At 41.2% G+C, this 24,446-nt stretch overlaps 1 protein-coding gene across 39 annotated transcripts in view; it reads right to left on the bottom strand.

Moving 5' to 3' along the window:
- The window catches only part of RIMS2 (regulating synaptic membrane exocytosis 2), a 448,206-nt gene extending 438,603 nt beyond the window's left edge, over positions 1-9,603 (bottom strand). For all 39 annotated transcript variants that reach the window (XM_027657142.1, XM_027657165.1, XM_027657167.1 and 36 more), the window contains exon 1: positions 9,173-9,603. In XM_027657142.1, the coding sequence (XP_027512943.1) occupies positions 9,173-9,342 (170 nt within the window). In that variant the 5' untranslated portion in view covers positions 9,343-9,603. The remainder of the gene's footprint in view (positions 1-9,172) is intronic.
- Between the last annotated feature and the right edge of the window lie 14,843 nt (positions 9,604-24,446).

The following is a 24,446-nucleotide window of genomic DNA, read 5'->3' as shown; positions in this document are numbered from 1 at the left end:
CTCCCCTAGAAGAACTCTTTGGTATGTAGAATGGTGTAAGCAGACTTTTTCACAGTCAGGAGTGTGGAAAATCCCTTACACTACCCATCTACTTACTTTCATTAAACCCTTAGTAATTAAGTGTCTTCGGGCCCTCAAATTTTTGTCAAATTTTTTTTTAAGTTGTCTCAGTTTAATGAGACTGAAGTGTCAACCAAAGCTTCCAGCAACTGAATAAATATAGCAGCAGACACAACTGTTTCCCTTAAAACAATGCAGGATTTCTGTATTTCCAAGGACATGCAAGACCTGTGTTGTAGATCTTTTATCAGCTCTTGCTGCCCTAATGAACAAGTTATGTGCAAAACTGGAAAAGTTTATTCTGCATCCTAACAGTGAAGGCATACAACTGGGCAGTCAGGAATGTGAATGTATGGATAGGCAAGAGAAAGTCTAAATAATTCTGTTATTTGCCTCTAGAGGCAAGTCCTCATTCTTGCTCCAAGGGCTGTTTGTGCATTTTATTTAAGCACTCCAATGCAAAATTCATAAGAGGCATCTGATACAGACAGAGTACAACTTGATGGGGAAGAAGACAAACACTGTGCATTAGCTGAGGTAGCAAAATTCAAAATACAAAATGAAGAACCATTGATTCAACAACAGTTCTGCAGAAAAGCACGGTGAAGGTATAGTAGACCTCAAGCTGACCATGAGTCTGTAAATGCCAAATTACAATAAAAAAACCAAACACCCATGACACTGTCTGTACAAGGAAAGTGTTCTGTGCAAGACACATATTCTTATCCTCATGCTCTCCCTATACACTTTTATTTGGAATGCTCTGTCTGGGTTTGGACACTGTGTTTTAAAAAAGATCAGTTACTAAGCATATAAAAATCAGCAACAAGAGTGATCAGAAGTCTAGAAAATATGACTTGTCGAGTGTGTGGAAAGGAGACGATGAGAATATATAGGAGGAGATATGATCACATTTGTGAAATACATGAAAGGTTGCTGTACACAGAAAAATAACAGACTGCATTGCATATCCACTGAGGACAGAGTAAATAGCAAATGGTAGGAAAGAGATTTAGGTTTAACAGTAGGGGGAGAAATCTAATGGTAAGGATAATGACTGAGTAACAGAGACAAATTATCTAGTGAATTCAAGGTGCCTCCATCCCTGGTTGGGCAGTAGCTGGAGTCATTGTTCTCATACCTTTCAGTAGCAAACCATCATTTGAAAAAATGTAAAATTTTCGTACTGAATCCAAGAGCTTTACCCTGAGATCTGCTTGGCCCACTTCTCACCTTCTGCTACATAGGCAGCACAGTTCTTGCAGAGATGATTATTTTGAATTCAATGTGTTGTCTGCTATGTATCCTTGCCTCAGCCATGAAGCATATTTATTTCACTGCTTAGGTGGGCCCTCACAACTGGGAACCACTAGGTTAGACAAATAAGCATTAGAAACTTAGAGTTGGTCATGCCTTGAGGTAAAGGATGAATTGAAAGACCTCTTGAGGTCCCAGCTTGTCCTGTTTTCTATTATTCTATGTGTTCTCTGGGTTTTAAACAGCTTTAAAAGCATTGCTTCTCATTCATCCTTTCTGCAAACAGAAAAATATATAAACATACGAAGATTTAGATAAACACTATAAGGAAAAAGATTTCTTGCTAACACACTGGAGTACCCATTTCTGAAAAGTTATATGAAAGATGGTTGTAAAGTATTTTCCAAAATAGGCCAGCTGATTCTAACTTACAATTTTATTTAAAGGTCAAAACATTTGAAGTCCCTCATATGCTTAAGACAGTACACATTCTAAAGAAAGTCTGCCCTCACAAACACACAGAACCAAAATGCCACATAATATCGAATACCTAGCAATATCTATGACCTGCTACATATTCTATGTACAAATACAATATTATATTTGCTATAAGAAGCTATTCACCTTAAAGATATTAATGTCAAATAAAGAATAAGTAATCAGGAAGTATTTAAACAACTTCATATGAAATTTAAGAAGAAAAACCAACCCCACAGAGAGAATAAACAAAAAAATTATGGGTTTTATGTGTTATTAAAAGTTTAAAGACTTTCTTACAAATTTTCTAAATTTTTTTGAAACTTTGAAACACTTTCTTGAAACACAAGTTCAACTCTTGCTAACTCCTGTTAAAACAAACAGAATATCTCACTGTGTTTTTAGTAAAGGAGTTCAAAGTCTAAATCAAAGGCATTCTTTAGGGCCTCACATCAAACCTTCAAAACTCCTAGAGATACATAAAGCCAACTGTTATAACCATTACTCTTCCCCTATCAAAATGCACAAATTTGATTTCTTTATCAAAATGCAACTGAGATCACTCTGCAAGCATGTTTAGGCAGATAAATGTGTTAACAGCTGATATTTAAATTCAAGACTATAAAAGAACTGCCTTCCACCTTCAATGAAAACATCAGAGAACAGCAGAAACTGCTTTGTACTCTTACTCTCCAAAAAATTACATGTATTAACTTCTTAAATGCACCACTACTCCCGTATACAATCTTGTCCTGTTACATTAACTCTTCCAGTCTCAGTCCTTATTGACACCTTTGCAGTTTCAAGACTATCTTGGAGAAACAACACGACACAGTCACAACATAATATCATGCAGAAGCATCTTTTCAGCACAGCACTGATTTTGTAAAGTTACTGTATTGCCAGGAGTTTAATAACTCATGAGACAAGTTGCTGGAATTTACTGAGTTTACAAATGCACCACCAGATTTGATGTAAACTGGTTAATAAACTATAACATACCCTCAACAGATAGCTATTTCAAGAATGTAACAGTTCCTCCTGCTACACCACATAGTCCTGCAAAAGAGACAAAATCTAAACTCAGTAAGCATTGAAAACAATATGGTCTGATTTGAATCTAATATTCATAATAAAATTAATTTGTCTGAAAGACAACTGCTTTTGAATGCCATTTTTAAACAATTAGTATTTCAAGAGATTCTTCCCTCTTGTGAGTCTAAATTAAAAGACTCTTGCCCACTTTTAAAGAGATTAGGTTATCTATGATAACTTGTAGCTATTAACCATGATATAGTAAGATACAAATTTTCTTAATTTTTTTGAAACTTTGAAACACTTTCTTGAAACACCAGTTCAACTCTTGCTAACAGGCCACAGCATCTAAACTTAACTCAAAAGATCATCCCCACCTCAAAACTCATTGCTAATGTATCGTGTCTGTTGCAGTCAGATATAGATGAGATCGTAACTCATCACTTTCACATGTTCTTGGTGTTTTATGTCCCCAAGTCTCTGTCAAAAAAAGCACCATCAGTGAAGATATTGGGGAGATGGAAAGATAGTATCACACCAAAAAACTCCTTCTTGGAAAAGGGTCTTCAAAACTTCCCTAGCATTCTGACTGTGAATATGACAGTAAAACTTTAAGAAAGCCACTAAAGCAAAAATGTGCAAAGTGGTATTAAGTTGAAGAAAATTCCCATTCCACTGGATTAAATTTCAAAATTCAAGCTATTATTTTACTTTTTTTCTCCCTTTTATGGAACTTTCAATATCCTGCGAGTATTTTAGAACTTCATTGGCAGAGTAAAAACACATTTTACACCAGTTCTGCAGTAGCCTCACTTCTGTGTATTTTGACATTTACAATATATATACTAATTAGTCTGTTGTTTCAACGGAAAAATCAATTATTTGACATTCTCAGTTATTTAGATGTAACTCAGCTCACAGATGCACTCTGACAAAACCCAGAATGGACCATTCAGTCCCCTAACCTCACCTCCAAAGACCACTGCATTTCACCCAGTCACTGCTTTCTAGGATATGGTCCCAGCACCTTAAGTTATGATCCCACTCTTCTCTTTCAGATGTACAATTAAATATTTTCTTCTTTTTTTTTTTTATCCCCAAAGAAGCACAGAAAAATCATTATGTGACAAGATTACAGAAAGCACACACTGCCTGGTGTTAAATATCTATTTTGGGGGTTCTTTGTTAACTAAATCCTGTGTCTGTTTTACTATTTTTGAGTCCCATATGATGTCAAGCCTTTCTACATCCAACTCATCCTGATTGTACCTTTGGAATGTGAGAATATCAGCACTATTGCCGTCTTCCAAAATTTTACTCAACTTTAACATTAGCAAGCCAAATAATTAGTGTAACTGCCACTCAGTATAATCTCCAAATACATTCTGCTTAGTCACTAAGAGGAAGTACTACTGCTATCATTTGTAGACAGTGCCTAAAAGAGTGATAGATGCTTTAGAGAACAGTTGTAAACACTGAGTCTTCTTGAAGAGCAAATGGTACAAGGTGTGACAACCTGACAAGTATTATCTACATTATAAAATGTCTAAGCATGTGATAAGAGTGAAGAGCAAGGAATAATGACAATTTTGAGAGAGGCCCAAAAAGCAGTACAAATTGTTAAAACAAAAGAAAAGAGTGGTGATGAAGAATATTAGGAGGGAGCAGAGAATGAGGTAGTAGGAAGGGAAGAGGACAGACCAGGGCAGGGTAAGGGGTAGGTATCTTCCTTGACTGTATATATTTATATAACTTCCACTATCATTTATTTTATATTGCATAAAGTTATTACTTTTAAACTCACCTTGAACATATTTTATTTTATAATGCATAGAAACAAAAGCAAAATGACAAGTGGTGTAGCAACAAACTGTTCTAATCAGCATTCCAAATTCAGACAAAAGGCAGTGCAAAATTAGGGAAGCATAACTAACAGTGCCTGGAGTCCTAGCTTACTATTTAGTCAAAAGCAAATCTTTTTCCCTGACCCTATAAACTTAGGAATTCCGATATGTATCTCTATTTTCAAAAAGCAAAATCAGTTCATCCCTCCAGCCCTAAAATCCAAATCCTAAATATATAATGCTTTTAAAACAGTGTTAATCTGAGTTTATTATTTATAAAGCAGGATAATTATTTATAAAATAGCAAAATAGCTTTGTGAGGCTGATATTTACACTGCTGTGACTCACAGCCATCCATCTATTGCTTCCTCTTTCCCAGGCGAGTCTCCTGCCCCACATCTCACTCTCTCAGAGTGCCATACAGAGCCCACACAGCCCAGCTTCCTTAAGGTTTCCTTGTCAGAGATTTTGCTTCAGTCAGTGTGGTTACCCAATTTTTACCATGTCTGTGCAATCAGTGACACAGCAACTGAGCACACACAGGCCTGTAGTCAGTTGTACCTTCCTAAAACTCACTCTGGACTTGACAGTGGTGGCTAACAGAGAGCCACCATTCTCTAGCACACCCACCGTGTTTCCACACATCTTCTCCCCTTGGGTAAATCAGATGACAATGCCACACACACATTTAAAAGAGGTGTTTTATAGAGACATTATGGTAAACCTGTGATGCTTTGCAAATACATGAAAAGTTGGATGATTTCATAATGAAATTTCTCTTGGAAAAATTTGTCTTCTACTGGGTCAAACTGTCCATGAAAAGCTGAAATGCATGTCTTTTCAGAGCTGTGAGTCTGACTTTAGAAGGAGAGCATCTTATCTTTAGAATTGCTAGGCAAAGGAGCTGGAAACTCAGGATACTGCTAGTAGAAAAGTGTATATGCACATCACACAGGCTGAAACAGAAATCTTTATAAATAATGGCACCATCCTAATGTCTCCTAATTTTTTTTTCTCTGTGCATCCTCTCAATACAGTTCTTTGATATAGAAACAAAGAATAAATGAAAAGTAAAAAGGCACAAGACTGATCCCATAAATCAATCCATATGTAGGAAATGTGCTGTCTAAAATCTGTTACAAAGCTTACACACACAAAACTAGATTTTATAAGAGGAAGGATGTGCATAATGTGAAGGAAGAGTCATCACCAAAAGTTCTATGCGGTATCCAAGACAGTAAAAAATCCACAAAGATAAAAGTTGAAAATATGTAAATATTCTTAAAACAGCAGAGAAATACTTACACCCAGAGTACAGACATAAATTTTCTGTCACACATCATGCATATCAAATATTATGCAAATTATACATTCAAAACCCTTGTCAAAAAGATACCTTCTTAGTACATGACATTCAAAATGCACTCCAAGTGTCCCAAAAATTTTCAGAAGAGAGATAGTCAAAGTATCAGAGTTTGCCACTCATCCTTTTTAAAGCAGAAGTTCCACCACAGGAACATAGTGCACAACTGTAGCTCAGCGTATTTCACAGACCAAACCAGGCCAAAGGAGAGAGCAAATCTGGAAAGCTTCTGCTTTCCATGCCATCATGTTCCAGAAAATCCTGGCAAGAATTCATGCTGACCTGATCACTATTAGTTGCTACAGACTACAACTCGATACCATCTGCATTTCCTTTTCCCAAAAAGAGTAAAACAAACATAAGGAGAAGTTATGTATCTATTTTAAATCCACACATATTTACCCCAGGGAGCGAAAGGAAAAGAATAAATAGTCCACATTACAGATGTGAGTCACACTACTTAATGCTCTTTTGGAAAATGCTCAAATACCACAGTGATGGGCACAGCATAAGAATTTGAAAGACACAAGATAGAAATAGAATTGAGAAAGGAAGTAGAGCCCAGGGACCAGCCATTCATACTGGCACTCAATCACCACAAATAAAAAAAAATAAATTAGAGAGAAGACATGCTTGCTGCTTTCTTCAACATTTGAACAGTTCTTGTGTTAATATCTCTAAACGTCAACTCTTGTTTTCAGCATTTTTTTTTAATCCTGCTACATTTCTCCATGGAATTAAATGACACAATTTTATTGCTTAGACAGACAAAAATACCTTCCACTTCAAAAGGAGTTTGCCTTCGAGGAGAATTACACTTGAACAAAGACTGCAGGATTTAGCTCTATATTTATCTCTATGCAATAACAGCAGTTCATTCATATAAATATGGGGGGGTTCTTTCTTCTTCTTACTCTTCTCTTGACAGAAGGAAAACATCTATCAAGAGAATTAAACTCAGTAATATCGACCTAAAGATGCAGAACAATCTCTGATATTACTTTGGTGGAGAGTTGTTCTTAATAAATCTGTAGATATTTTCAGAATAAACATGTACCTGATGGTTCAAAGAAACACTTCATTTTAAGAAAAATTAAACTAGTGAGTTATTCATCTGACACCAGACCACGCCTCAGTATCCTCTAAAATATTGTAGGCTATCTATTCAAATTCTACTGACAACAGCATTTTCCTAAGAGAGCTGCTTTAGGCTATCCCTTTTGTATAAACTTTACACCATACCATTTACCCCACAGCTTACCCAGAACTCAAGAGGACACTTTAGTGAGACATAAAGAGAAACTGCATGCCACACAAAGTTTATCTTTAGAGTTGCTGAAGACCTCTCTTTTGTCCATTGTCTGCTTCCGAGATTCTGAAAACTACACATGAAAACAGTTCTGTTTCATTTCTTAAGTTGGTTTTACCTTGCCATTACTTGAGAACAGTTTATTCTTCATTTGTAAGCTTACCAGTTCAAGTTGATTCAAGTATCATGCTGAAATCATACTTTATATTTGATCATAAATATTATTGTCCACAACAAAAGTTGCCAGAAACCTTCTTTAAAACAGTAATGCTATTAATATATATTTAAACCGCAACTTGAATTCCTTGAAGACCTGCAATTTGCACTTGAACTTCCTTTTCCTTCTTTTTTAAAGATTTTTAAGAGTACAGAAATTTTAGAAAACACATTTGAATTTATTTTGATATATCACACAATTTAGTAATGTAAAGGAGTCTAAATTGTTTTAAAATAAAAGTATTACAATGGCAAATAAATTGTAGAGCAAGAGGCTAAGAGGTGGTGACAAAACAGGGTATGGCTCTTTATTTCCAGGGCTCACATTACACGAACATGTTTCAAAATGTTCACCCCAAAAAAATCCTTTTTAAACAGACTTTGAAATGTTTTTAGGATATCACCTCGATATTTAGGAGCTGTCACATAAATGATATCTGAAGTTTTTGGTATGATGCTAACAATAATGCAATGAATCTTGGAAACAGACTTCAAAGTCAGCAACTAAAGCCCAGAGGACAGCTTCCAGGTGCTGAGTGTGAAAGGCCAGCTGCAGTCAACATGTCCAAGGCACAACACTAATTTCGGTAAAAAAACCGCTTAGTGGTTCAGCTTTCTCACACTCATCAAAGTCACGTCCACGATAGCAGTAGCTTTGCTTGTTTTTAAGCCATTAGAAGTCAGCGTGGTTGCTCTGCCACGGAGGGAGGACAGTTTTGTCGACTTTACTCGGTGCCTCCCAGCCCGGCTGGGGAAGGACACGACCCACGCCGCGCACGGCAGCGGGACCCCCGCGCTCCACCGAGACCGGCGGCCCGCCCGGGGCTGGGGCACCGCGCACGGGGAGAGACCGCGCGTCCCCGGCCCCTCTGCTCCGCGAACACCGCCCCGTGCCCAGCCGGGAGACCGCGGACAGCTCCCGGTGCTGAGCCCAGCCGAGAGACAGAGGACAGCTCCCGGTGCTGAGTCGAGTGGCCGTGGACAGCTCCCGGGGCCGGTGCCAGAGCCGGGGCCGCCCCCAGGGCCGTGCCCCGCTTCCCCTGGCGCCGGGGCTCACGCTTGGAAAGAGCAGCGGGGCGGGGGCGGGCGGCAGACACGTTGTCGGGGGAAGATGGCGGCGGTGGCAAACCCACCCAGCGAAGCGGCCGGAGCCCAGGCCCCGGCGGCCCCGCTCCGCCCGCCAGGGCCGCCGCCGCCAGCGCGGAGCCCGCCGCGCCCCCGAGACGGGGCTCGGTGCCGCCGGTCCGCCCCCTCCGGCAGCGCCGACCGCCGCCCCGACCCACCCCCGTCCTGCCGGTGGCACACGCCGGGTGAGGACGGCACCTGTGCGGCCATGTTGGGCGCCTGGCCCCGCCGGCGCCGGGACGCGCGGAGCCGCAGCCGCCCCGCGGAGCGCGGCCGAGGCAGGCGGAGAGCCCGGCCCCCTCTCTGCCGCTCCCGCGGGTCCCCCCCGCGCCGTGCCCCACACTCGCCCGGCGCCGAGCATCCCTGCCCGCCCCTGCCCGCCCGGCTCCTCTCTCCCGCCCCGGCCGTGCCGCCCCCCGGGGCCGGGGCAGAGACTTCCGCGGCCGCGGGCCCGGGAGGACGAGGAAGGGATGCGCCCGCCCTTACTTGAGCACGGATTGCTCCTTCTCCTCTTCCTTCTTCTGGCGGTCCATGACGGCCAGGATGATCTTCCGCTCTTCCTCCGTGAGGTGGCTGAGGTCCGGCATCTCGGGCTGCGGGGCCGGAGGCGGCTGAGGAGCGGCGGGGCCGCTCCGGGGCCCGGCGGGAGCCGACATGTTTGGTGGGAGCTGCCGCCGCTACGGGAAGCGCTGCCCGAACTCCGGCAGCACCAGCGGGAGCGGCCGGCGCCGGGAGAAGCACATACAAATCAATACCCTGTAATCAACCGGCAGCCTAATGACGGCCCCGCCGGGGAGGGGCGGGGTGCCCGTCAGCCCCGACCTCGCACCCACCCGCCCGGCTGCCGGCGGCAGCGGGGGGACGGGGACGGAGGGGCCCCGGGGGGCGAGCAGGGGGAATGGGGAGGGGAGAAGGCAGCGCCGAGAGAGGAAGGGCCGGGGGCGGGGTAGGGAGGGAGAGAGGAGAGGGCAGGATTAGCGGCGGGAGAGCTGTGGTTTGGGTGCGAGCGAGATTATCGCAGCCCCGAGCGCCCGGCGGGGATAGGGGGGACGGAGCCAGCGGCGGGGCGTCAGGAGACGGGGGCAGCGGCTGCCGGGGGGGGCGAGGCGGGTGCCGTGCGGGAGCGGAGCCCCGGCGCCCCGGGGCGCGCAGCGGGGGAAGCCCCAGCGGGCGAGCGCCAGTCCCGGCCGCCGGCCGCGGCTCATAATTCCTCGCCGCCGTTCATGGAAGGGGCCGCGGGGCGCCGCGCCCGCCTCCCGCCGCCGCCGCCTCCCGCCGCCGCTCCTCGGCCGGGCCGCGCCGCTTCCTGCCGCCGCCTCGCTTGGCTGGTGCCCTCTCGGCTGCGGGATGGAGTCCGCCTAACCCATGGCATGGCGGAGAGCCGGAGTCACGGGAGGGGGCTCCGCATCGCCCCGCCGCCTCCCCCGCCTGAGCCGAGCGGCGCGGGGCGATGCGGGGCCCGGCTGCCGCCCCTAGCGGCGCCGCGCGGGCTGGCGGCGGGGGGCGGCGGGCGGCAGCTGCCCTTATTTATTTATTTATGCCTGCACGAAAAATGGACGCGATAAAAATCACGCGAGGAAGGACAAGGAGGAGCCAAGGTGCCGGCGACGCGCTGGGAGGACCGAGCTCGGCGGCTGCGGGGGGGCGAGGGGGAGGGCGGGGAGATACTGCGCGGCCGCCGCTCCCGCCGCCGGCGCTGCCCGCGGGGCGGGCCCGGAGCGGCACCCGCTCGGCGGAGCCCAGCCCCGAGAGCAGCCCCGGAGCGAAGGAGCTGGCGGGGGGAGCGCCGGCCCCCTCGAGGAGGAGGAGGAAGCATCGGGAAGGGCGAGGGGGAAGCGGCTCTGTAGGGCGGCAGAGCCATCATAGCCCCGTCCGCTCGAAGGCCCGGCGGTGCAGTCCGAACTTCGGGCTGAGAACTGGAGAGCAGCGCCAAGGGGAGCGGCGGGATGGGCGCCGGGCCGGCATCCCTCCCCCGAGCCGGGAGCAGCATCGCTGTTCAGCCGTGCGGGTCCAGCCCAGCAGAGCAGCTGATCCACCATCGCCCACAAACACCCTGCTGGGGTGTCCTTCGGTGTGAAATCTGCCCCAGAGACTGTCTGGACAGATTCCTTTTACCCAGCAGAGCAAGACTGTGACACCCATGAGAGAAGTCTGTAAAAGCAAGCCCTCCTCTCATGTGGACACCAGGTAGTGGTGGAAGAAAGCTCTCAAAACTCTTTTGCTACTTCTAGTCCCCCACCTCAGCAAGAAATTATTTCTGGAAAAAGTATCCTACAGCACCCAAAATGCCATCCAGCCCAAATAAAAGGAAAATACCCTATCCAGGAATGCTGAAGAAACAATTCAATCCAAATCTGTAGGTTTTCAATCTACAAGTGACAGTTCTTGCTGTTCTCTCACAAGATGTAACTCACATCAGTGTTGGTTAACATCTAAGTATATGCAGCAATAACAAAGTGGTTTTGTAAGGTTTAGTTTGAACAGTTTAAAATCATACATTACTGCAGCTGGTGCTATTTGTAATGGATCATGGCATCAACTTATAACCAGGTGCAAAGGTCTGGGGAAAAAAGTCATCTTCCTGAAACTATCATGTTCCTCATTAGCTGTATTTCCACAGAGAATAAATTCTAGGATGTAGCTCCACTAGCTAACGAGTTCCACTTGTAGTATTGGGCTGAAAACCATTCTTTTGGGGAGACAAATTCTGGGGTAACAGATTGCCAGAAGGATATGAGAGACTGGCTGTGATAAAGCAAGTCTTAACAGTAATCCATACCTATTATCATGCACATATATTCATCAAAATTTAATTTTGTCTAAAAAATGTCATTGGCATCCTTAGCTGAAGAGCCTGCTCCATTTCTTAATGTAAAAATATGTGTAATAGATCCTTTGTTATTATACATAAACCATTGTGTAGACATTGAGCAAATTATATAGATGCAGATATCCTTGTAAAATAAACTGTACGATTTTTCATTCAGTCCTGAAAGCATTCTGCTCTTTCGGTCCACATCACCTTCACCTTTCAGACTGGATTCCAGCCAGCTGGCTCTCACCGAATTCTTTGTTTCTTCCAGGTACTAGATAAATTTGGCATTGAAGTCAAAAAGAGAAGGAAATGTAGCACCATGTGTCATCAGATTACCAAAGATAGTACAGTCCTTATCAATCTATGAATGTTGAATGGAAGAATTAACTGCACTGACCCCTTTGGGAAACTACATTTTATCCTGAGGAAGTGGAGAAAAAGAGAAATCACTCAATCACTTCTAAGAATGATTAAAAATAACCAGACCACTTGAAAGCAATCTCTCCACTCTGTCAAGTTACACAGTTGGTTCAAAAATATTTCATGCCACGCCTCAACCATAAAAACTAACAGTGTTCAGGCTGTAGTTCAGGCTGAATTTTTTTCCGATGGACATTTACCTCTGAACTTTCTGGATTTACAGTGACTGCTTCTGTAATAATTTCATTGTGCCTATGATTTTTCACCCACAAATTACAAATACTTGCTCTCAGCATGACTGTAGAATTTCAAGAGCTTTCTTTTCTCCTTGGTATTTGCTCTGTTTCTGCAAAATCCTGTACCAGTAAGTGAATAATTATAAACAAATAAAGCCAGGGACAGGAACTGTAATCCCTATATTATTTAGCTATTGGCTTTGAAAAGAGAGAGCGATTCAGAGCAGATGACATCCTCAATGAAAAAATGGTTCAACACAACCTTTCTGCACTTCTACCTTCCTTTCTCCCAATCATTTCCACCTATCATTCCTCACATTTTTCTGCAAATAAAATCAAACATCATTTGCTCATGTTCCTGTCAACCTGCACTGAATTGTCTCATGTTGTTACTGTTATTTACATGACCCAGGTGACATACTGATGAAAACATACTCAAAGCACAGACTTCTCTACCTACTCCAGAGTAATGGTGTCAATGATAATCTACAATCAACCAACAATAAAAGTTACTATCATGTAGTATGATCATTTACAAAACTGATTTTTAAGGAGCATTCATTTGCAATTACCTCATCTGTAAATTTTGACCTTCATGTTCACGTCTGCAGGTACCTGCCCTTCCTCTTCATCTCAGTTCTCATTCTGAACTCACTACCACACTCTGAAAAAGCAGATTCCCACAACTGCTTTTCAGTCTTCTGCTGAAATTGTTCTTTGCTGTAAAATCTGCAAATGAAAATTCACTCCAGTCGTATATTAAAAGCACATGATACTTTATTTAGGTGGCTTCTCTAAGTCATCTAAATGTACTGACACCAGCAGAGTTAATAATATAAGTTTTCTGATACACTTTTTTCAATCTGCTCCTTTCCAGTTCTGCTAGACATGAGGGGTTCCCAAGGAAACAGTGGCATTGTAACCTGGTTTTATATATCACCACAAAACGTCTTTCACTAAGGGTCTCATTATACTTACTCCCATTTCTTTCCTCATAGCAACTACAAGAGCAAATGAGTTGGTAGATTCAAGCATAATTTAAGCATAATCCTTTCCTGAAAAGGAAATGCTAACATCTGCTTTATTATGTTTTGTATAAGGGAGAAATCTAGTGTAACTAATTATTTATGTTATTTTTGTCACAAGTTGAAACTTGGAAACCATCTTTATGTAGCTGACATGAAAGGAACTTTAAAGTATTCCATTATAGATCTGTGAGTGGAGGAAACTAAAGATATATTTTTGGTTGAAAATGTCCAGTACTCAAGACTCTCAATCAAATCAGATGTATAACCAGCAAGAAATGTATCCTGTAGGACACTTCCTGTGAGCAGTTTGCAAGGAGCTCTTCAAATTCCCACTGAGGAAGGACAAAACTACACTGCAGGAATTTGTGATTCCCAGGTCGTATACTATGTGCCATCAAACCATCACGGACTGGTTTTCTGGTGCAGTCTTGGATCTGTCCCAGCTTTCTCCTGTCTAACATGAGGAAGCGAATTATATTGTATAATGTCACCTACACTGCCATTTGGTTTCTTTCATGAAGATTTTGCTTACTATGTATGCTTTTTTTTTTTCTGCTCCAAGTAAATTTCTATTGGTTGGATACTTGCCCACAAGTGATTTGAAGAATGCTAGATATTTATCGGTAGAGGTTAGTTTTCATTTGTTACTCTCATTTCCCACAATAAAGGGTTATCCGTAGTATACACAGTACTGACCATATCCCTGTGTCAGCTATACTCAGTGAAATAGCCCCTCCCAATTTCACTGTCAATTATCTGTCTGGAGTAGACAGAAAAATATTGGTCTCTCAGCTAGAGCCCACACTTTTTCCTCCTCTCCATGCATATGATCAGTATCTTCACATGGTCAGAAGAAAGGGGAAGTTCTTAAATTGTGCTGAAGAGTGTAATTTAATCCTTACCCACTTCCAAACCCTTTTCTGGCTCAGGGAGTACCATTAACAAAAGCCTTTTGGATTAGAGGACTGAGGGCTCACCATGGGTATCATGGTAGCTGCTGAGGGTATGGAGGATGTTCAACCTTATTCCTAAACCAGCTTGGGTGGCAAGAGGTTGATTTGCCTTCTTTCAGTGGACCAAGGAGCTGGTATCCAGGTTGTATTTTGAAATACAATATGGGAAAGTCCCTGGCACATAGGTTTTCTGCAAGATGAAACCCGAGGAAAAGCTCAGATCAGTTAGATTGTTTTCCTGTTCAAGGCCGAGAGAGTTGGGCTTATTCAGCCTGAAGAAGAGAAGGCTCTGGGAGACCTTACCATAACCTTCCAGTACCAAAAGGGGATCTGTAAGAAAGATGGGGATAGGTGTTTTAGTAGGTCCTGTCGCAGTAGGACAAGGGTTAATGGTTTTAAGCTGAAAGAGGGTAGACTAAATAGAAGGAAGACATTTTATTTATCGGGAGGGTAGTAAAACACTGGAACATATTGTTCAGAGAGGTAGTGGACTACATGACCTTTAAAAGTTCCTTCTGACACAAACTATTCTATGGTTCTGTGAATGGGATACTTAAAAACATGGTTTATAGAGCTTGGGATGTTTTGTCCAAAGCAGTTATACACAGACATAAAATTCATAAGTTTGTAAATATGATCAATGCTAAAAACTTTATCATGTCTCATTCCTGCAGTTCTGTTTACATGCTCAGTTTGAAATGCTCTGTCTGAAATAAGTGTGACATATAACATGCTGAATTCAAGGTGCAGGCTTAAGTCTTTACAGGATCTTAAACTTACTCAATATTTTCTGTCTGAATTTAACAGTTCAATTTCAATTGTTGTTCAGTTAGTTGGTTGAAACTCAGAGGAAATTTTGAAAGAAGCTAAAAATTCCTACGTAGTTAGAGTTCTTCAGTTATATATTTTTATCTGATTCTTGACCTGTACCAGCAATGTTTCTAAATAACTGGGCAGCAAGTTAATTCTTATATTCCAACAGGCCTGACAGTAATAAGTAAAGGGTTTTGTTTTCAACAGTGTAGCAATTGTTTAGCTAAAACAATCCTAGAATCAGGAATCCTATCAAAACCATACATATCATGTATTTCTATTGGTCACTTATAGGCCATTCATTGGTGTTTATACCCTCTCTGGTTTTAAAAATTGTCCACAACTTGTGCGCTTTGGTCTCTTTTTAATTGTTCTGAGTTGTCAAATACTGTATGAGTTTTAAACAATGAGTGTATAGACATTATTCAATAAATAAAGCACAGGCTCACATTAGCACAGTAGGTACTTCGAACACTATCACATGTTCCTGCAAGGTATGGCTGCAGCATTACCTTTCCTGTTTGCTGCCTTGTAATCTCTCTTTCCTGACCCCTTCCACATTTCCAAAACTCAAGCTGCTTCAGAAGAAAAACCAGCATTCTTAAGTCACATGTGATGGTTTGGTTTTTTTCATTCAGTCATAAGACTGTCCTTCAGAGTTGGTACAGAATATCCTGTTCCAGATCTCAGGAGTATATTCATCCCTATTGTAGTGATATCTTCTAAGTCCAAACTCCTGATTTTACACAAGATCGAAATGATTGTTTGCCCTATTTTTGCTCCCATGGACTGTACTATGGGATTTTCTATCCCAATTCATTATTAAAAGTAGTAATAACATCCTGAATTATCATCACCATCATCATCATTATCATTATCAATGTTATTACAGTCATGCCTAGAAAGCCTAGTCATATATGAAGAGTCCAGTACCATAGAAATTGATAGAAAAAATAGCACAGAAAACAGCCTGTTGCCACAAAAACTCAGAGAGCCATAGACAAAACACAATGCACAGGTAACTCAGATAAATGCAGTGGGTTGAAATGAGAAGACAGCAGTAAGGTAGAGAAGAGGAGAAGTGGAAGATGACTATTTCTTCATGGACATTATTGCAAAATGGTGTTAAATTGATCTTTGAGGAAAAATGAGATGTAGTTTGGGAAGTGGAGCATCGTTGCTGGAGTAGAACTGCTTAAGGTTTCCCCAAAGTAGCATTTCAGTGGGAAGTTCTCAAAGTAACATGCATCCATGTGAAACCAGCCCATTACTAAGGTCCTTCCTTTACTGGAAGCATTTGAGTTCTGACCTCTGTTGGCAGGAGAAAGAAAACACTGGTTTTCCTCGAAATCCAAAGGCAGTAGGTCTTTAAGTGTTTGGATTTTCAACCACAGTTGATTATCACAGACCTGGAATACAGCAGCTTTGATAATGAAAACATACCTGAAAGGGATGATAGTTAAAGTTTAGCATATGGTATTTTCTATCTAGAAGTTTACCTATCTAGGTTTCACATCTGCAAAATTACCAGAAAATTGATCAGGAAATTCAATTAATTCAAATAATACATAAAGGCAGAGGTGATAGCACTGCAAAATTCTTTCCAAAAGCATAAGGGTACAGTCAATTTTTTTAATTTTTTTTTTTAATTCAAGTAAACATTCAGTACAATTTTAGCTCCAGTACATGAAGAAAGGAGCTAGTATTTTGTGAAAGTTCCTTTTATACTTCAGAGACAGAAGGCACTAGAATGACGAAAGTTGAATTCTGATCGGAAAAAAAATTCTTTATTGTGTATAGAGATCATTAGCACTTATTTGACACTTTCTAGTACTGTTTCCCTTAAAAAGCTCCCCATGAGATGCCAGTTGACATATCTCAGATAAAATCAAACTGTGCAGCATAAAAAGTTTATGAACAGTCTTAATCAACATTAATCAACTTTGGCATTTTACTAGGCTGAGGGGGAAATTGCATTAGGCCAAACGAGAGTCAGCAAATGCACAGTAACATGATGATGGCTGCTTTGTGTTCTGCTCTCAAGACCAGAATTCTTAAAAGTAAAGTATGATTAAAACAAGATTAATTCACTGGCTACATTAATATAATTATATTCATAATTAGTTCCTAGTAAGTAGGAAATCAAAACATTCTGAGAAGGAATTCATATGCACAAAAGCTTGGCTATTTTTATTAGCAATACTAGTCTAAGAAAATATGCAACCTTTGAGTACAACCATTATCTTCCCTAGGCTATGGTATCGTACAAATTGATGTCAAAGGAATATGTTAGGACTGCTGTCAGACAGTAAGGATATTTAAGACATTACTGGATGATAACTTTACAATTCTATTTCCAGCTTTTACTGATGATAGTGAGGTATGAGAAGCAGCAGCTTGGATACATTGTCTGTTTTTGTAGTGGAAGAGGGAAAAAAAATCTCTACAAAGAATTGTCTTGCAAAGGAAGGGATGGAAGAGAAGAGGTAATAAAATATGAGTTCATTTTTGACATTTTATCTTGCATTTCAAAGTGGTATATCAAATAATATGAAAGTGTAGCGAAATTCCTTCTTTGAATGTAAAAGGAGTTATTTCCCAGTGTGCAAGGAATCTCTTGGGGAGACGATACTTTAGACAGCTGTTAAAGCCTGCCTTGTCTCCTATAAAAAGGACTACATCCACTATAAGATTAGTGGATGAAACTTTCAAAAGCTAGTGTTTATGAATTGGAAAGGAAAAGAACAGAACCAATAACTACTCCAAGAAAGTATAAAACACTGAGCTAACACTGCGAGCAATAAACCTGTGGCATGCGCTATAGCAAGAAAGTGTCCAGCTGCACTGAGACTCAGATGTTTACAGCTGCTCCAGTAAAGCAGTCCTGCCCTCACAATGCTTGTCTCATTACTGTACTTCTCTCCACAACAGTGGCTAGTTTAATAATCTTGTTTACTTTTCACCAATGTGTTAACAGTGAGTACCCAAATAAATTATAGTTATCTGGGTGCATTCTTTCCTATATTTCTGTCTTGAATAAAGACAGGATCAGGCCCCGTCAGCATGGGTTTAGAAACGCAGGTCTTGCTTCACCAACCTGGTCACCTTCTGTGGCGGTGTGACCCGTTTAGTGGATGAGGGAAAGACTGTGGATGTTGTCTACATGGACTTCACTAAAGCGTTTTAGCCTAGCACCTAACCCGCAGTAGCAGAGGATGACAGGCCAGTTACAGCACTGCTGACTCACATCCTGAAAGCAAAGAGGACATACTGGACACACAGCTGTTTGCTTCTCTCACAAGGAACTACTTCTCATTTCAAGTCAGAAAGTTGCCTGCTGTAACTTCGTCCACCTGAGGTAGCATCTTTAGCTTTCATATATTCATCTGCTATTGCCCTGAAGTCCACACTGTTACTGTCCATGATTTCAGATCCAGCAAGCTTTTAACTCCATTGTTTTATGTCATGTTTCTTTTCTATCAGTTCGTAGGATGAGAAAGACATGCAAAAATGACTCAGCTTTGCTTTATTCTGTCACAGAACATCTTAAAAAGAGGAAAAAGTAAACCTGTTCACTCCCCAGATAAACCCTGTCATAGAGGAGTACATTGCCTCTACCTGATGATGTCCACATGTCCTTAAAATGACATTTTCTTGTCATCAGACCTTCTTTCGCAGAAGCAGGATGAAGGTAGCATGAAGAAAGTAGCGGAAATTACCCTGTTTGTGTATACATATTTTTTCCTACTTGATTCTATATCATGTATATACTGATTGTCTCTTGTACTTCTCCAATTTTGGTACAATGAATTCTACATTATTTTTGAAAAAGAAGGAAAATCAGCACAATATTTTTTTTCCCCAAAATAGTGATGCTACATGAAGTAAAAAATATATGACAACAGAGTAGGGTGCAACAGAGCTAATCACTTGAGAAAGAAGATCTGTGGTGATAGGAGGCAACATTTGCATGACTCAAGAAGGAATAGAAATTTCTACAGGGCATGGATTCATGAGTCAGAATCACATATAGAAAATAAGCAGTGGACGAATTTTGATTTATAGAAATATTATTCTATTGAGAGTTTCTGTTCTGTGGACCATAAATTGTCTGAACTTCACTCTTGTGCTTTATAACATCACTGGAACCTCTTGTTATAGTCCATTATGTGTCTTTATTTTTCCTCATATTCTCACAGATACACAAATGTAGGAGTCTGCAGGACCTGAAGGGTTACTTAAATACTGAAAGGACTTAATTTATCAAATTTCTAATCACATGACATTTAGAAGCATTTTACGACAAGACATTATGTGAAGAAAAAAACATTAAAAAAAAAAATAAAATAGTCCACCAGACAACACATAACAGTTGTAGTATTTTCTATGTAAATGAAATTAGCTGATGGCTGAGAATAGGATTTTCCAAATCCTCTAAGCACCAGATATGAACAAATAGAGGAAAAGCTAAATTAACCTGCTTATTTCTAAGTACAGTAGAATACAAATTGCCAGAATTATGCAAAGTACACACATGTGTGTGCACACACACACCCCCCACACAGAGGCAAACCCACCTTTCCCCCCATTACAGAACCTAGTACCTTGCTGTGTTGGGTTGCTTAGGAGACTCTGATCCAAAGAGTTATGTCAGCAGGATTATGTAAACTCACGACAGGTCTATCAAGGCTGGGTACCTCAAAGATAGAGGGAAGACAGAAATTTCTCTCTTGATTCTTCAAGCGTGGGAGCTGCATGCAAGGCTGACCACCTTCCTCTTTAGAAATATTACTGGCTAAGCCTTCGCTTTGTCTCCATGACAATTTCCATCTCAGTTCCTTGGATTAGTGGATAGCCCCAAACAAATATGTGCAACAAGCATCAGTCCAATCCTGCCTCAGCAAGGAGCTCAAACCTTGAAGTAGCTGCTGCTCCAGAGTCACTCCATCTTATATAGAAGATTCTGGCATGTACATACAATGCTGCAAGCAGGAAAAATCAGCTCAAGTTATGAGGGAGATGGAAAATTACAGTATTGATATTCCCAGCATGAGTGGGTACAGATGGTCAGGAACAGATTGTATCAAATTGAAGAACAATAATAAAATCATGAACTACTGAGGTTCTCCAGCTGGAGGGAAACAGAGAGTTGCAGTGATTGTGAATGACACCATGTAAAGAGCCCTGTGAGACAGACGAGGAACCAATTAGTGGCAAAGCAGCAGGTACACAGTTCAAGTAGGTGAGGATTAAAACCCTCCAAATGCTACCATGATACAAAACCACTTTCTAAAACATCTTACAGAACCTTATTAGCAGCAGTAGGCCCTCATTGACATGGCTGGGCATGAATGGGAAAGTAGGGAGAACTAATTATGGACTAAACAGGATTTGGATATCTGGAATTTGTTCACACAGCAGCACATAGCTTATCGAACTTTGATAATTAAGTCATCCCTTGATGGCAAGAACATGGGCTTCTGCCCACAAAATCACATCAGATTGGTTGTAATAAAACATGGGCACAACAGTTTTTGTTTGTTCAATGAATGTTTGGGCATATAAGTTTTAGGTGCCAACAATGAGTATGACATATATGCTGCCTTTGGAAAAAATAAATTTAAGTCAAATACTTGCAAAAGAAGCAAGTAAGAAAATCACCACTCAAATGTATGGGGTTTAAATGTCATTTCTTAAAAAAGTAATTTTTCAACTGACAGGCATAACTTTCAGGTTTCACAGAAACAAATTTTGAGTATCTTTAGCAAAACATGTTAGCAGAACTAAGAATTTCCTGGTATTTTTCAATGGCTAGAAATAGGAGGGCTGGGTCACTGCAATGCTGTGGAGTGAAAGTATGAGAGAGGGACCAGCAAAGCAGAATTTCCCAAACACTCAGGACACAATGCCATTAATACGGAAAAAGGGAATAAATGTTTATGAAGAAAAGATAGTCACATTGGCAGGCAGCAAAAAGGGGGCTCTGGATTTTAATCATAGCTAGAATATGTAAATAAAAAACAAAGGAGGAAATACTATTACCATCAAAAAACCCCCCAAACTATCCCAAATTAAAGAGGAGACTTCCACTTCATACTGAAACTGTCCTATCACCTGAAAAATAATCAATTTGGCTAATTCAAATAAGACAATAACTGTGAGAAAATCATCTTGCATTAAGCTGAAAGTAACTTAAAAATGAAGAATCGGAAGGCACAGAGTAGGGTAAACCAGATCAGATCTGCTCAAATAAGGCAGCAAAAAGGAATACAAAATGATGCTCTAAACCTTGAACTGAGCACAGAAGAGTGAATCTACTGTAGAAGAACACAGAAGAAAAACCTCCAAAAGACCTGAAAGACAATTTTAGTGACTGTAAGACTGACAAAGCATCACAGTCCCCCCACAGAAAATTCTTCTACATACTTACACTGAATTGAATTTGCAACATCACTGCATCTTCAGGTACTTTAAGAACAGATTACTTCTGGCAGCCTGATCTTATGCTGACCACATTTTCAGGCTGTGCACCATCACTGAACAAACAATGCACAGCAGCAACACATGACACATACCAAACACATTGTGATTGTCTGGATTGTGTTGTCTTTCAGAAAGTTTTCAAGAGGATCTCTGAAATTTTTTTGAGTACAATTTTTCTGGGTACAATACCCAGAAAATGTTGCAGTTTTCATTAGGGGGGGCAAGATCTCTAACCAGTTGGCTTGAAGTTAATACTGAAATTCCTGTATTTTAGAGTTAACAGATCTTCAAGACGGTGAAATTCTGTCGTCAGGTCACGCTCATGTAGGTCTGGACATTGCTGATGGTATCTGCTTCCTGGAGACACTGATAAAAAACGTGCTGCTAAAGAACTGTCAGAACTGAATAAAATGTCCTGAAGTCTGAAAGTCAATAAACAAACATGGTGAAAACCAGTGTGAGGGAAGTCTAGAGAAGTGTTATTAGCTAACCTACTAAAACAGCAACTTTTGCATGATTGCAACTATGAGTAAATGACTCAAGTGGAAAGCCTTGCTTTGCCATGGCCAGCCTCCAGCAGGGAAATCTAATGCCCTACATAACAAGCTAGGAGTCTTTTGTAGCTATGCATTAAACATATACCTGTCAGCATTAGTATTCCCCTTGGTTACTCAGAGACATAGCTGCACAGAGTAAAGCAGGCCCTGATCTTGGACTGGACACGCCTTTACATCGTGGCCCAAGGCACCTGAATTTTGGCATCCCCAAAGCCAACAAAACCAGAGAGACATTTTCAGCAGAATACCCACTAAAGCAGCAGTTTTGCAAGAAAATTTGGAAAACTGTGACAGCATTGGCTTCTGATAGTACAGCTTCAAGACGGCTGAAGTCTTATTCCGGTGATAGGAAAAGTAGGTTGAATTAAGACGGATAAAATGAGAACCTGACCGACTTGCAGTTTCTTCCTTCAGGTATCTCTTGCTGATACTTAACTGGTTACTTTAGCAACCCACTGCACACTATTTCAGCTTTTCCTGTCTTGTGAATAAAATATTTGGTTACTAAACATTTTAACAAAACTTTTTTTAATAGATTTTTTGAGCATTTAGTTCTGATCTGTTCTGCTACATTTTTCCGTGTCTGCTACCATGACTGCATCTCTTAGTGTGACCACACATTTGAATTTTGGCTCAGTCCAAATTCACCATGGCAGTTTTTCAATGTAGAGAGCTCAGACAAAAAATCTCTGTCTAGGGCTGTTCACACAAAAGATCCTCCACAGAATAAGGCACAAAACACATAAAGGTATTTGTCTTTTGAAGCAAATTATTACACATTGTCCATAATTTAAAGAACTGTCACTGAGCCAGATTCCTGGTTTTATTCCTTTTATTCCTGGAGGGAAAAAAAACATGTTCTGACTAAACCTTAGTTTCAAACCACATTTAGACACCCAATTACTGTATTAAGTTTATTACACAGTTTGACATCAATATCATAATCCAGTTACCTACCCCATGCTGCTTTAACTTGTGATAGTAAACATTTTCTGTTCAAGATATTGTACCGCAGCCACTGGACAGCCATAACTGATAGGATTATGTAAAAACAGCAGCTTATCACGGATGTCCTAACGTTTTCTGATGTTAAATACTCACTTGAGAATGACGCAACTGCAAATATTGCCAGTGGTTTTGTTTGCCAAGGTTATATTTTGCCTTCAGTGATGCAAAAAACCACAGGCTCTATTCCTGAAATAGCTGGTCTATAAATATGATACCTTTAGATACCCAGCTGAGCCAATGATTCTTTTGCCTTCAGACTTAAATGCTGGATTATCCCACTTGTGAGAAAAAAAAAAAAAGGCATTTTAGATATTTCACCTTACATTCTTATAGCATAAGAGAGATTGAATTTTCCCTATCATCTTCACTCAAACTGAGTGAGAAAACTGTTCATGTGCTCCTTTCTTTTCCATCTGTGCCTTGCAGCTCCCTCAGCTCCTGCCACACCAAACTCCACCTGTTTGGTCAGTTTGCAAAACATTGTTATATTCTGGTAATAATCTTTCCTCTTTGGTTCTCCTGTCTTCTCATCCTCCAAGTGTTTTTGAGACCAGGTTTCCTTTCCCTTAATACATCCCAAATCCTGTGCAAACCACAGCGTAAGTTCGTTGGCATCTGCAAATGGTTAAAGCAACCATAGGTCTTCAAGAGCTTAACAATTCTCATTTTTGGAGGGATTCAGGGTAATATTCCAGCAGATGGTAGAAATAACCTCAAGAAAAAGGTATTTCCATTTTCTGATTAGCAAATGCTAAATGATAACAGCTGAGTCAATGATGACCATAGAGAAAGCAAGAACTTCTAAGGAGCTATTTTGGGAAGCAGGGATGTGAAGAGAACAAAGCCAGAAGAGAATGAAAACCATAATGCTGAAAAATCTGTAACCCTCTAATAAAAAGTTTTACAAATAGGAAGAAGTGATTTCATCCTCAGGTACTGTTCAATCTCTACCCTAGATCTCAAAGTGCAGAAAAACAGCCAACAGCTGTTCTTGCAGGACAAAGTGAAAGGGAAATGAGTAATGACCGAATGCTGCTGCCTAGTTAACCAGGGATGTTTGCCCCAGAGAGCAAAAGCAGGAGCACTCAGACTGGGACTCTGCAGCTGTTGATAAGCTTTGGCTCTGTCATGAACTAGTGGACTTGTTCCATGCAGGTGTTTGATGCAATGGCCTCTCTTAGCAGATACAACAGGTCCCCCATCCCCTGCTACATCCCACCATTCACTTGTACCTTATGCAATGACAGTTTTCATACACTATTTCGTAAATTAATGACATTTCTCAAGTTGCTGGAAAAAAATTGTCATATTCTACAATAAGGTTCTCAGAAAAAAGCCACATCTTCAAATAATTCCACTCTGATTGAATACGAGTTAGAGCCTTAGATGTCAGTCTTGCAATAAATACGTGAGTGCAACATGTCTGCTAAATCTATATTAAATCTGT

Source organism: Corapipo altera, unplaced genomic scaffold, assembly GCF_003945725.1.
Source record: "Corapipo altera isolate COAL_440 unplaced genomic scaffold, ASM394572v1 52b, whole genome shotgun sequence".
Classification (NCBI taxonomy): domain Eukaryota; kingdom Metazoa; phylum Chordata; class Aves; order Passeriformes; family Pipridae; genus Corapipo; species Corapipo altera.
Note: the sequence above shows the minus strand (reverse complement) of the source record. Positions and strands in the feature narration are given on the sequence as shown.